Raw genomic sequence first — 14,543 nt, 5'->3', positions numbered from 1 at the left:
TCATTTGATCCTCACACCATGCCTACAAAAGCTAGGTTCTATTATAACCCTTTAGGTGAGCCTCTCTTGTAAAACTTTATTAGTAAATTAAGCAACCTGATTAAAACCTAAGCAAAGGAGTTGAATAGACATTTCTCAAAAAAAGACATATAAACAGCCAGTAAATATGAGAAGATAAACACATGAACAGTTATGTTCAACATAACTAATCACTAGGGAAATGCAAACCAAAACCACAATGAGACACAATCTAACACCCATTAGGATGGCTACCTCAGAAAGGAAGGAAGGAAGGAAGGAAGGAAGGAAGGAAGGAAGGAAGGAAGGAAAGAAGGAAGGAAGGAAGGAAGGAAGGAAGGAAGGAAGGAAGGAAGGAAGGAAGGAAGGAAGGAAGGAAGGAAAGAACGATGTTGGTGGGAATCTAAAGTATAGTCACTATGGAAAACAGTATAGCAGTTCCTCAAAAATTTAAATATAGAATTTGCCTGTGATCTAGCAATCCCACTTCTGTGTATATACCCCCAAAGATTTAGAAGCAAGGTCTCAAAGAGAAATTTGTGCATTTGTGCATCCATGTACATAGCAGCATTACTCACAATAGCCAAAAGGTGGACTCAACCCAAGTGTCTATCAGAGGAGGATGAATGGATTAGCAAATGATGATATATACACATAATAGAATATTAGCTTTACAGTGGAAAGAAATTCTGTCACATGCTATAACATGGGTGAGTCCGGAGGACATGCTAAATGAAATAAGCAGGTCACAAAAAATGTACATACTTTATGATTCTGCTTATTTGAGCTATCTAGGCTGGTCATATTTATAAAGACAGAAAGTAGAATGGTAGTTGACTGGGGTTGGGAAGAGGGGGGAAAGGGGAATTGTTGGTTAAAGAGTATAGAAGCCAGTTTTGCAAGATAAAAAGAGCTTTGGAAATTGATTGTATTATGGGAATGTCCATGACACACTTAAAAATGGCTAAGATGGTAAATTTAATGTCAATGCATTTTACCACACATACAAAATGATTAGCAAATCTATTCAAATGGTGAATTTCCACAAGATTTTTACCCTCTTTCAGTTTAAATCCAAGTAACACTCAGGATAGACGGTTACATATTTCCCAGTGCCTCATTTCTCCTGTCTTCTCAATCTGTTTCTCCCACCAGCTGGGCACATGCTAAAAAAAATGTTCTCTAACATCAGTGTGAACATTTAGCATGCAGCCAGCAGAAGCTCATGAACAGGAAAGGGTGAGCAATGGGCAGGAGAATCTACTATATCTGCATTTGGAAGCAGAGGTTTTCCTAACCTCAGAAAGACCAATGTGCTCGAGCTGCAGGTGACAATTTCAGCACTCAGGACAGAAGTTAGGGTGTACCCCCTGTTGCTACGCTAGCTTTACCCCTTTGTCAGTTTCTTTGCCGAGTTGGGCTGGCATATGTCACCTGTGAGCATCAACAAGTCAAAGCTGGCAAAGAGGTTACCATTCTACTTGCTAGTAACTCTCAAGACAATTTTAAGAAAACATGAGAGGACTAGCATAATCTCTTCTCCTCAAATCGATAACTTCCCAGACTAGCAGATCTTATCTCTTATCTCTCCAGTGCAAATAGCATGTAGTTTGATGCCTTTATCCTGGCCTCGAAGCTGAACATGAGGAAGTTTGAACAAAACTCCAAATCATCATTTCATATGCAGGGTTACTGTTTTAGAGCAGATGACTAGACCCCAGTTAAGCTCCCTCTACTTTTCTCTTCAGGACAAGTATGCAATTCCTCTATTGGCAAACATTCACAGGCAGGTCTAACTGGATTATTTATAGTTTGAACTCATGATTGAAATTGGGGGAAATCCACTGAAATGTAGCTTCCAGTGACTATGGTCAAATACTGTAAAATAAAGATAATAAAATCAGAGTGCACAGAACCATATTCTATAAGAAACACATCAAGGTATATAATCTCATTCTCATTTCAGCAGCTGAGGAGATAGTTGTTTCACATTTTACTGATGAGGAAACTGATGAGGTCAAATTAACTTGTAAATAGCTTATTAGCAAGCAAGTCCAGGTCTCAGGATGCTAGAGCAGCTGGCTTCTTCACTGCTTTGAATGACTTTGGGCAAGTCGTTCATCTGAGTCTAGTGTCTTTGTTTTATCAAATGATGACAATAATTCCTAGCTCACAGGGTTACTGCCTTGAGTATGAGAGATAATGGATGAATATGTGCCTAGAAGGGGGCCAGTGGTCACTGTATAGCTTGGATTTTCCTTCTTCTCCTCCTCTTGTCCTTCTACTTCATCGTCTCCTCCCCAGTCAAAGTCGCAGTAAATACAGGGAGGAAAGAGCACTCAGATGGCCAGAAGGAGAAGGCAGATACCTGGTTCTCTCAGTGAGTCAGTAGGGTTGGAGAAGACACATTTGGGGAAGTGTGCCCTGAGGATACAGCATCACTTACTACTTAGATACTATTCACATGCAAAGGCATCACCTGAGCCAAATCATGGAAAAACCCAAATAAGGAACATTTCACAAAACAACCAACCCATGTTCTATAAAACATCAGTGTCATAAAGGATGAAGAAGGGCTGAGGGGCTGTTCCAGAATAGAGGATACAGAAGACATGTAAACTAAATGAAAATACCTGATCCCAGGGAGCTCAAGGGCATTTCTGGGACAACTAGAGAAATTCTGGACTCTGTATTAGATAATAGTATGTATTGATGTTAGAGCTCCTAAACATGGCCAATGCATCATGTACTATATTGGCCCTGCTCTTAAGAGACACATATTTCAGTATTTAGGGGTGAAAAGTCATCACATCTGCAACTCACTCTCAAGTGACTCAACAAGAACAAGAAAAATAAAATAAAATATGTATGTGTGTGTATGTATAAAAGAGATAAAGCAAATATAGCAAATCACTAATTGGTGAACCCAGGTGAGGGTTTGCAATGTTTATTATACAATTCTTGCCCATATTCTGTGGGTTTCCAAAAAACTTAAAGAAATAAATACAAATACCTCAGAGGAATAAAGAGGAATAAAGAAGGTGGCTTTTTAAAAAATGAGCAGCTAACAGCTTGATGATTCCTCAAAAAGTTAGTAACAGAATTACCATATGACTCAGCAATTTCACTCCTAAAAGAATATATATACCCAAGAGAAATGAAACCATTTGTCCACACAATCGTACATGAATGTTCAAAGCAGCATTAGTCACAATAGCCAAAAGGTGGAAACAACCCAAATATCCAACAACAGATAAATGGACAAATTATGGTATATCCATACAGTAGAACAGTATTCAGCCATAGAAAAGGATGAAATTCTGACATATGCTACAACATGGATGAGCATTGAGGACATTATGTTAAGTGATATAAGCCTGTCACAAAAGGGCAAATACTGGATGATTCTACTTACATGAGGTACCTAGACTAGTCAAGTTCACTGACACAGAAAGAAGAATGCCAGGGTCTAGGGGAAAAGGGAAATGGGGAATGACTGCTTCATGGGGACAGTGCTTCCTTTTGGGGTGATAAACATATTTTGGAACTAGGTGAAGGTGGTAGTTGTGCAACAATGTGAATGTAGTAAATGTCACAGAATCGTTCACTTTGAAATGACTGATTTTATGTTACATAAATTTTACCTCAAAAAAAAGGGGAAAAGGCAGATAGATAAAGGGGGAGTTTGATATTATGACCTGGGCCACAGAGTGTGAACAAGCAGAGGCCACATCTGGAGCACACACTCACACCCACGAATCTGCTGACTGGGATGGAGATGGTGTGCCTCGTAGGCATTACTGACTGGTTCTGGAATATGCCAACCAAAATGAAGAGAGTCAGGTTGTGTAATTATAATTTACCTGAATTCCATGATATGTTCACAGCATACTGTGTCAGTATCTGATGCATTTAAAAGATGCTTCAACTAAAGCAACAGTAACTGGAGAAAATTGGCAGTACTCTGATCCCAGAGGGCAGGATTTTAAAGGAGAAACCTCTCCCTCACAGACCCCTGGATGGGCAAGTGAAATGCCTATGTGACTGCAGCAGCCTCAGAGTTTAGTTTCTGCTCGGCTGGGACTGCATGTTATTAAAAGCTGCTACTCCTTCGTCTCTCTAGAAAATATAGTTGCTTTCAGTCACACCAAGCTACTACAGAAAGTGACCCAATAAGATGTGTATGACCTCACATATCATCCTTAACAAAAGCAACTGTATCCTCAAAGAGAACACGGGTTTTTTTTTTTTTTTTAAAAAAAGGTTTTAAAAATTCTATCATAAAAGAAAAAAATCACATTCACTGTAAAAACTTTAGAAAAGACAGATGGGGGAAAAGCCCCTGGAGAAGTCACTGCTCTAATTTCATTGTACCTCTTGTCAGCCTGAGAAGGCAGGACTTAACAGTAAGGAATGATTCATCAATGGTGGCACTTGGAGCGTCTTTAGAAACTTTCTTGGTTAGAAATTGCAATAAATATGATGCTTCTTACTATACCCACTGGTAAGGACAATCCTCACCCCGAATATAATTTTCTCTGAGAGGGAGGCAAATTTCCTGCACTTAAAATATGGTAATGAGAATCTGGTGATGAGAGAATCATGAACAAGTAGACAAAACAATCAGGAGAAAAACCCACTTTTTAATTTGAAAGAGAGTCACTACGGGGAGGAGAAATGAAATAGGTAAAGAGGATGAAGAGGTGCAAACATCCAGTTATAGTATAAATAAGTCATGGGGATGAAAAATACAGCATAGAAGAGATAGTCAATAGTATTGTAATAATGTTGTATGGTGATAGATGGTGACTACATTGCCCATGATGAGCAGAGCACAGCATATAGAATTGTCCAATCACTGAAATGTACACCTGAAATGAATATAACATTATATGTCAACTATATTTCAACTAAACATTAAAAAAATTGTTTAAAAATGTTTAAAAAGAAGAAAGAGAATTACAATGAAGAAAGGCCAATGAAACCATTTTTGCAGGCCAGTTTTTCGTGCCAGGTGGGCAGAGCAAAACAAAAGAAGTGATGCTTCTGACATGGCTTAATGTTCGGCTGAGAAAATGGACAGAAATTTGCTTGAGCCCTTAACTCTCTGGTCGCCTCATCCAGAGCCACGCACTCACCCATCCAGACTTCCCCGAACTGCCCGGCACCAAGCCTTTTCACCAACTTGATGGATTCCCGTGGGATTTCCCAGGCATCTTTGTCCCATGGCTTTTGTGGTTTGGGGCTAATACATGCCTTCTCCAATCTTCTGCACAAGCCATCTGACTGCTCTAATTTGAAAGAGAAAAAAAAAGGTTAAGAAATGTCCTACTTTGTATTTTACTAGGATCTATGAAGAAATTTCGACTCCTAGTGTGATCATTTCCAGCTGGACGTAATCTAGAACCTAAAATCCTATGGGGGTACCTGTTGTCTAATTGTAATTTTGAAAATTCTTACTGGAAAAACAATATGTGATTAAAACACACTTGATTGTATCCATTAGTACCATTTGCAAACCTACCATGTGTATCCCCTCGGAGTGAGGAGCAGAAGTAAACAGTTCCTGCAGCTGCCCCCTACAATCGACTTTAACCCCACAGGGAATGAACATAAAGACTACCCATGGGTTTGGCTTCACAGGGCTGAAACCCGTGGCACTGGAGACAGAGGACCATTGAATTGCCACTTGTAAATATTTTCTTCTTGTTATTTCTGTCTTCTTTTACCCAGACATATACACATATATATACAAAGACACAGAGCTGCAAATCTGCATTCTGATGCCAAATATTTAAAGATGTGTTATAAAAATATGCACTACGTGAAAAGAATATTCATCTTCCACTTCACAGTGTTAGAACATTAACTGTCAAACAGCATAGATGAGGTGGGAAGAGCTGGGATAATTATTCACTAAGATCAAATCTGACTGTAGATGCATAGTTAATTATAGATTAACTTAGAATCAATTTCAGAATATGATCCTCCAACTTCATCCAAAAGAAGTATGAGGTAGAAGAATTTTAATCTAAAAAAGTGCTTGACCCCCTCCGGTTCACAAAAAATCTGTTTTGTCTTGGCCAACCTTCAATTTTCACTTACTTTGGTAATGTTTAATCATGTCGCTGATACAAGGAAAAGTGATTCGTGGAGAGATGTAATATCCCCCATTGTCCAGACTTCTAATTTTGTAGTGCTTAATAACATCACCATGCACAGGGTCATAATCTCTGACGGAAAGAGAGTAGCTTCCTGTGGGGGGAAAAACACAAGTAAAGATTATGCTTGTATTTTACAAGTAAGATCTGCTTTACCCAACACTGTAGTCCACATTTTTGGCCATAAAATATGCAAAATGTAAATCAAGTATGTATGTAGTGCATAATTTTAAGTCCTGTAAAAAGTCTACCTGACACATGAAGCTACCATGTTGTTGCTCTGTAGCTTACCAACATGTCACATTCCTTCTTCAGGCTAGATTTATTATTATTATTATTTTGCTGAATTGGAAAGTTATTTTGATTTTCTTCCTCTTAAAAATTTCAAGATTTACTCTTAATCATAGTGTAGGAGGCTCAGCAAACATAAAGCTTGGTAGGAAATGGCCGTAATTAGGTCTGCTTTCTATGTCACTTTTAGTAGCAAAACTAATCATTTGAGTTTATTGTTATCAAACTATAACACTTTCACTACCAGCACATCTCTCTTTTTTTTTTTTTTTTTTTAAGATTTTATTTATCTATTCATGAGAGACACAGAGAGAGAGGCAGACACACTGGCAGAGGGAGAAGCAGCCCCATGTGGTCTCCATCCCGTGACCCCGGGATCATGCCCTGAGCCGAAAGCAGACACTCAACCACTGAGTCACCCAAGGCGTCCCTTTTTTTTTTTTTTAAATAAGAAATCTATGCTAAATTTCTAAGAATGATTTCCTAAGTAGTGATTTATAAGAGGACTTAAAACACTTCCTACCTTTTAATGTTTCGCTTTCTCTGATAAGAAAAGCTCCAGCACTGTTCCCTGGCGCCAGAAGCTGCCTTTCTGCATCTTTCCTGGTTATATCCTTGAAAAACCACCTGAGAAGACATTTTCACATTTCATAGATGTTATGCTCCAGGGAAGGAAAAAGATAAGGAATGCAAAAGAAAGCCAGTGCAGCAAACAAAACCATCAAAGATGGCAACTGTAAGGACTCACTCTTCTGTTTCCAACGTGTTCACTTTGGCTACATAGTTGCTGGGGATGAACCCTTCTCTCTTTGTTGAAAGAGATTTAGCTTTCCACCATTCTCCAAGTCTGGAATAGAAAGAGACATCAAAAAGTTTTTGTATGCAGGGGCATCTGGCTGGTTCTGTGGGTAGAGCATGTGACTCTTGATCTCGGGCTTGTGGGTTTGAGCCTTATGTTGAGTGTAGGTAAGGGTTACTCTAAAAAAAATGAAATCTTTAAAAAAATAAGTGTTTGGATCTAAAGAGTCAAGAGCTGCAATAGCAGTTGTTTTAAGGTGTCTGTTTTTAGGGGGTGAGGGAGGGTGGGAAGATCCCTGGAACCCCAGAATCCAGTGGGAAAATTCACTCCTTTTGCTGAAATAAAAATATGTGTAGAGACTCAGGCAAAGGAAAACAGCCTCACAACTGGGTCACTGTGCTCAGTGCTGCACACACAAGAGTTGGTGAAAATGGTTCCTATCTTGCAGAAGCAACATGTTTGTAATCTCTCCCAGGATGTCTAAGAAATGCCGTAGGATCCTTACAGAAATAGGAGTCAAGAGAACAGTGAACCACAGCTCTGACGTTATAAACACCTTTGTTAAAACATCCCATTTCCATAGGGAGATGCTTGGTGATAAGAAATAGAAACCATAAAGCAATTCCAAGCAGGTAGGCTCATCCCCACGTTCTTGTCCTCAGCATGGAGTCAAGGAGGAGGCCAGGGCCAGGGAAGGAGACAGGAGTGGAGGGGTCCTCATGAGCCTCAACTATGATCCTCAAATTCCCCCACACAGTCAGGTTCCTGGACTGTCAGACTTGAAGGACAACCACAACTGACACCAGGCTGTGGCCTACTGGATGCCTATACTATTTGCATACACACATGCACACAACATTCTCATATGAACCCCGGCGACAGAGGTACTGCCGTTTCCATTTCATAAGTGAAGAAACTCAGGTATAGAGTTGAAGTGACTCGTCAAGATCACACAGCTCTCAAGAGGCAGGGCCAGGATTAGGTCCAGGTTCACATTCAGCCAGTAAGCGATAACTGTTCTTAACCACTTAGCACCTTGTACTTACTAAGGGGGCTCCCTCCTCCAATCCTGGTTGGCAGGCCAAGATGACAATGTGCGCAAGACTAGGGGGAAATCCATATTCTCAGTACTGAGATCCTGTGGTCTGAGCCACAGGTCTGTGAGTCAGGACAAGAGGGCGGGAAGATCCCTTTGGCCATATTCCTTATACTTCCAAAGCCCTGCTAGCAGCAAGGAGGCAGCGAGGCTGGTTATTGCTGGGCTACTGGAAGCAAATCGAAGGGGACAGGACTCAGTGGCTAGAGAAAAGGGACAGCAGGCACAGTGTGCATAGGTGTACTTACTCCTCCAGGACTTTCATTTTCTCTCCTTTCTTGAAAGACAAGTCATCTGGATGGATGCCATCATAGGGGTACAAGGCTACCACGATGTCTCCTTGCTCCTCTGGATCTAAAGATGAAGGAGGAAAGGGAAAATTTTCAAGAATCCATCAATGGTAACATTTTAACAAGTCTTTATCAGGCACATAATGAATAATGAGTGTGTTTCCTGCCTAGTGGGGGCTCAGAGCCCACATGGTCTGCAGTAAGTAACATATTACACACACTGGATACAGTATATGTTATCTCCAATCATACAGACCCTACCACTATACTTAATTCCAGCTCTATATCTAAGAAATGATACAGCCATGTTCAGAGCAGGATTATTTGCAATAGCTAAAAAGAGATAACACGGGTACCTGGGTGGCTCAGTTGGTTAAGCGTCTGCCTTTGGCTCCGGTCATGATCTCAGGGTCCTGGGACGGAGCCCCATGTTGGGCTCCATGTTCGGGGGGAGTCTGCTTCTCCCTCTGTCTCTGCTCTTCCCTCCCCACACAGGTCATGCTCACTCACTCTCTCTCTCTTCCTCAATTAAATAGAATCTTTAAAAATAATAATAATAAAAGGAGGAAACAGTCCAAATGTTCAGTGACAAATGAATGGCTAAACAAAATGTGGCTTGTACACAGATCAGAATACTATTCAGCTTTAAAATGGAAGGACATTCTGACACCAGCTACAACATGGATGAACCCTGCAGACATTACACGAAGTGAAATAAGCCAGACATGAAAGGGCAAAAACACGCTAAGATTCCATTTATTTGCGGTCCCTAGAGTAGTCAAAATCATTGAGATGGAAAGTATAATAGTGGCTGCCTGGGGCTGAAGGGAGTAGGGGAGCAGGGAGTTAGTGCTTAATTCGGACAGAGTTCCAGTTTGGGGAGATGATGAAGCTCCAGAGATGGATGGTGGTGCTGGCTGCCCAATGATGTGAGTGTACTTAATGCTGCTCAACTGGACACTAAAAAATGGTTACAATGATATATTTTATACTACATGTATTTTTTTTCAAGATTTAATTTATTTATTCACGAGAAACACAGAGAGAGGGGCAGAGACACAGGCAGAGGGAGAAGCAGTTTCTCTGCAGGGAGCCCAATGCAGGACTTGATCCCAGGACCCCGGGATCACGACCTGAGCCAAAGGCAGACGCCCAACCACTGAGCCACCCAGGTGACCCCATGTATTTTTCTACAATGAAAATATAAACAAGAATACCCAAGCTGACTACCTTATAGCATCTCTAACTGTAAAGAAAGGGGGAAAAAATCCAAAAAACCCCACTGTGTTGCCATGTAAACATACCTTTAGTTTGAAACCTCTGTCCTGGTAAAAGCTGAGATTCTGAAACCTAGGAAAGAAGATTTGTTAGGAAAAAGATTTTCATGTTTAGCTTTTCTTACTCACATTCATGTTGTACATTATATCACTTTTCTCATGGTAGCAAATAAGGCTTAGAATGGCTAATTTAAGAAGCCAGGAAGAAGAGGAGAACAGAGAAAGCATGTTGCCGAGCTGTGTCCCCACCTACACAGCTCAGAGACAGGGCTCTCCCTCCTGAAAGCAGGCATTTGCCTGAGGTGACGGGAAGTGAACAGGTACAGGCTGGAGTCTGAGCAGGGAAGCCAGGCACCAGGGACAGCAGAGCAGAAGACAGGGATGGTCTGGGTCCCTGCTGGCTCTCCAGGACCCCCAGTTTACCCAGGACTGATCTCCACGTTTCCCAGACTTGTTTAGAAATAAAACCAGTCAGGCCTCTGTCACTAGCAGCTGAGAACAAGTCCTGAGGGATCCAGGCTTCCTGAGGTTGACCCTGCTTCTGTCAAGGGGACAGATGGCATCCCCATTACTTTGGCTGGGAGGTGAATTAGCAGGAAGGGTCTGTGGGACACAAAGCCACCTTAATGATCTCTTAAATCAAATTCCTTTTTCTCTCAGTGATCATGGGGAGGAGGTAAGAAGTCATGGGCCCCTGGTAAGGAAAGTACTGTCCAAGGCCTATGCCCACAAATCTTATGCAACTTTTCCCTTTGATTAAGTGACTGAATGGAATGAGGCAAAAACAGTTTGCACTGAAATTTAAATTTCTTTCTTTCATTTTTTTGAAATTTAAATTTCTGATGAAAGTTAGCCCATGATAAAATCTCTAATTACAAGGTCGGGGCAGCAGAGGAGGGGGCATGACTGCACGTCCCGGTATCAGAACATCGTGAGTCCGTGTTATCCTTGAATACTTACTTTAAGAAGTTCTAGACTGATATTTTTAATCATGTGGATTTGCATAATTACGATACATGATCAATTACAAATGATTTAGAGGAAATAATTAGAAGATGAAAAACTAATTAAATCACTTTGAAAGCAGCAAGCTGATTTTCAAATACCAAAGAGTCTTTAATTTGCAAACGGGCTTTTTAGAAGCCCAAAATACATATATGCAACTCATCTGCCATGACTCTCTCTTTAAAATGTCTTTTCCTCGGGGTGTTGTTGCATTCCATCGATTCCACCTCACCGGCTCATCAGAGCTCCTCTGACACCAAGCCAGGGTGTGTGCATTTTTGGCACATCTGGCCACAGATGGGAGCGTTATCCGTGGCCATGGGCTAAGGCCAAGCTAATGGGCTCAGGAAACAAGGGCAACTTTAACCAGAGATGGATGGTTAAAGGCACAGAAGGCACAGACTAAAACACAGCATCCGTGAGGGAGTCGCAATATTGCAACCCTGTTTACCATTTCTGCTTTCCAACTCAATTTTTAACCTCTTTTACTCTTAATAGGAATAAAAATGTAAGTTTATATGATTTGCCTTTGTTTTTCTGAATAAAGGGCATGTTTGTTCATCATTTCAAAAGAAAACTTGGGTTCAAAATATGTAAAATGCCTAGTATAGGAGACCAGATTCTTTTAATGAGATCTCTTAAAATCTATCATAAGAAAACTGTGTGTAACTCCAATTCCTTAAATCATTTTCTTTTCTATTAATTATGTTTACACAATATAGTTCTACACTTATACTTGTTTAGGTAATGTTTTAAAGGTTTTTATAGGTATTTTAGGTATTTATCGTCACTAAATTGTTAAAGTTATAGCCATACATTTTGAGTTTTCATATATATAATTATACCATTAATTTATCTAACTAGAAACATTGTGTACAATAATAGCAATAATATATTCACTCTTCATCTTCACTTCTTTTATAGAAGGCCAACAGTGACTTCAAAACTTCAACAGTGAAAAAAAAAAATTTCAACAGTGGCATGAGACTTTGACATAGCTCATAGTGACAGGATAATCGGGAGTGGTGGGAAAGAGCTTGTAGAAGGCTTGGTAACAATAATATACTTCTCTAATGCTAAGGCATTATATTTAAAACATGTCAGGCTGGAGACAACTTGAAAATTGTTAATAAAGGCATTGGGGCTAATTTGAAATAGGCTGCTTCCAGCTTAAATGCTTAGGAATTCTATAAAAACTCGGCTATAGGAATTTATACATATATAAATTCCTACATTTCCTATTTAATATATATATATAAAATAGATGGAAAGGACAAAAGATCTTACATCTGAAATAAAGTGAATTTAACATACCAACTATTAAATGCTCTGTTTCTCTTCTCCATGAAACTGGAAAGTATTAGGTCTTTCTTTGCCCAGCATTTCCCAACTTCATTGAACAGCATATTACACATATAAAATTTCTGGTATAGATACTTTAATGTCCAAGGTCAGGGGACAGAATTAGCTGTGCATTTTTTTTAATCTTTTAATTCTCTATAATAAGTCATGACAACTTGGAATCTGTACAGTTTGGAATTAACTGAAGAATGACAAGATATAGGATAAAATGTGATATGCCAAGGGGCATATTAGCACTTATTTTAGTTTCCAATTTGAATGCAGAATTTCCTTTTGCTCCCAGACCACTGCGCTAATCTTACCACTTATCCTAAGTCACAGGAGTTCAGATAAATAGATTTATCTTTATATATAAAGAGTGGGTCTTTGCACCAGCAATATGAAAGATGATTTTCTTTACATATGAGAGGAGGATCAAAGGCCCTTTCTTGTGTAATAAGTGGCCTGGTTATCTCGAGAATGTCTACAAACTCTTTAAAGGATTAAGTTATAAAGCATATCAAAAATTATTTGAGGCCCAAGTGATGGATCTGATTTTTTGCATGCACACGTTACAGATTTGGCGTTTAAATTACGCAGCCATGCTTTGATCCTGCTGTGGGAATTCTCCCCTGAGACTATCTACTTACTGGCCTTTGCTGTTTATTGGACGTTGGATCTCTCACATAAATAGTTCGGTCAGTATTACGTACTGGTTGAGTCTTCAAATCTATTCCTTCGTCATTCAGATTGTCTTTCCTTTTTGATTTTATACATCCCATATTTCCTGTAGGAATATAAAAGCAACGACATCGTTTTACCATTTTAGAACTGGCTTCAAGCTACCAAAATATCTCTATTAATAAAGAATCAAAAGAATACATTTTCCTTCTTTATTATAGATAGCTTCACAAACTCAAAGGTCAATACTGTTCACCTACCCATTTGCTTGTTCATTCATGTGTTCATTCATTCATTCATTCATTCAACAACGACTTCTTGAGCCCTAAAGAGGGTCATATTCTTGTGGCAGAGATTTGTGATTTAAAATTACATTACACTGTGGCGAGTCAATGCTAGAGGACACACGGGACCTAGGAAAGGGCACCTAACTCAGACAAGTGGAAAGAAAGGTCACCAGGGGAAAGTCCTGAAGGAAATGCTCTGTGAGTCAAAATGGGAGGGATGCCAGTCACATGGCAAAGTCAGTAAAGGGATTCCAGGAAGAAGGAACTTCACATGCAAATACTGATCCTGAGATAGCGTGGCCGCTTCAGGGAACTAGTTCATTGTACCCCTTCAGGAACTGGTTCATCTTACTCTTTCAGGGAACAGGGTCAAGATGATCCCTTCAGGGAACTAGTTCTACAATGAGAATGGAAAGGGAGGCACACCTTGTGTGCCAGGCTGGAGAGTTGGTTTTCTTACCTTGTCATTTCACCAGGACATAATGTGCGAGGTGAAGTGAGGGGTCTTGAGGCCCCAGAGGTGAGCATGCTTATGAGCTGGATGGCACAGAACCTGGCTCTGATTGAACGTGGCTTGGGGCCTGGGAACATGGTGGTGGCCTTCACCAAGATTGGAAATAAGAGAGACATGGGAGAGGCCATGCCGGGAAGTGCACCCAGATGATGAGATCCAGTGGGCTTCAAGGGAAGATATGGGAGTGTGGAAACCAGGAAAGAGGGTGGAGCTAGTGGCACAAATGATGGCATCAGCAAGCCATGACCATGCACAATACTTTGGAAGAAGAACCGTGGACAGAAGGGACTCAGGCCTGACCAGTGCGGAATGAATGACATCACCATGCTTCTGAATGCTAAACTCCTTTATTCATTTCTTCGATTAGTACTAGGATGTACAGAGAACTGTACCACACAAAGCACTCTGGAGACTAAAGAGATGATTTCAAAAATTGAAGTCAGATATGAATCTTGCCTCACAGAATCTGTACATTAAAAACAACAGCAAAAAAATCTGTTATGAGCTGCTTTAGAAGGTCCCATTGGGCAGTGGTTCCCAAAGCTGAAGGAACACCAGAATCATCAAACTCAACAGAACAGATTCCCTGGACACATTCCAGGAAATTCCTTGCGGCCCAGTAGAGGGCCGCAGGGCGGGAGGGTGGGGGGAGGGAGGCAGGGAGGGCTGGGAGGGCAGTAATCTGTGGAATTCGGAAACACTGCCATTTGGGGACCACTGCCTAGAACTTTAGAGGAGGGAAAGATGATTCGGAGTTTGGGGGAGGAAGTGGTGGGAATCAGG

General features: G+C 40.5%; 1 protein-coding gene across 6 annotated transcripts in view; it reads right to left on the bottom strand.

Annotated features, from left to right (window-relative positions):
• LYN (LYN proto-oncogene, Src family tyrosine kinase) overlaps positions 1-14,543 on the bottom strand; it is a 115,179-nt gene that overhangs the window by 47,193 nt on the left and 53,443 nt on the right. For 3 of the 6 annotated variants that reach the window (XM_025477765.3, XM_049103775.1, XM_025477767.3), the window contains exons 2-8: positions 12,929-13,065; positions 9,960-10,005; positions 8,614-8,719; positions 7,219-7,317; positions 6,994-7,097; positions 6,124-6,273; positions 5,157-5,309 (exon numbers count right to left, since the gene is read on the bottom strand). In XM_025477765.3, the coding sequence (XP_025333550.1) occupies positions 5,157-5,309; positions 6,124-6,273; positions 6,994-7,097; positions 7,219-7,317; positions 8,614-8,719; positions 9,960-10,005; positions 12,929-13,060 (790 nt within the window). In that variant the 5' untranslated portion in view covers positions 13,061-13,065. The remainder of the gene's footprint in view (positions 1-5,156; positions 5,310-6,123; positions 6,274-6,993; positions 7,098-7,218; positions 7,318-8,613; positions 8,720-9,959; positions 10,006-12,928; positions 13,066-14,543) is intronic. The other 3 variants (XM_025477766.3, XM_049103776.1, XM_025477768.3) reach the window with 1 other exon arrangement.

Source organism: Canis lupus, chromosome 29 (genome assembly GCF_003254725.2).
Source record: "Canis lupus dingo isolate Sandy chromosome 29, ASM325472v2, whole genome shotgun sequence".
NCBI lineage: Eukaryota > Metazoa > Chordata > Mammalia > Carnivora > Canidae > Canis > Canis lupus.
Note: the sequence above shows the minus strand (reverse complement) of the source record. Positions and strands in the feature narration are given on the sequence as shown.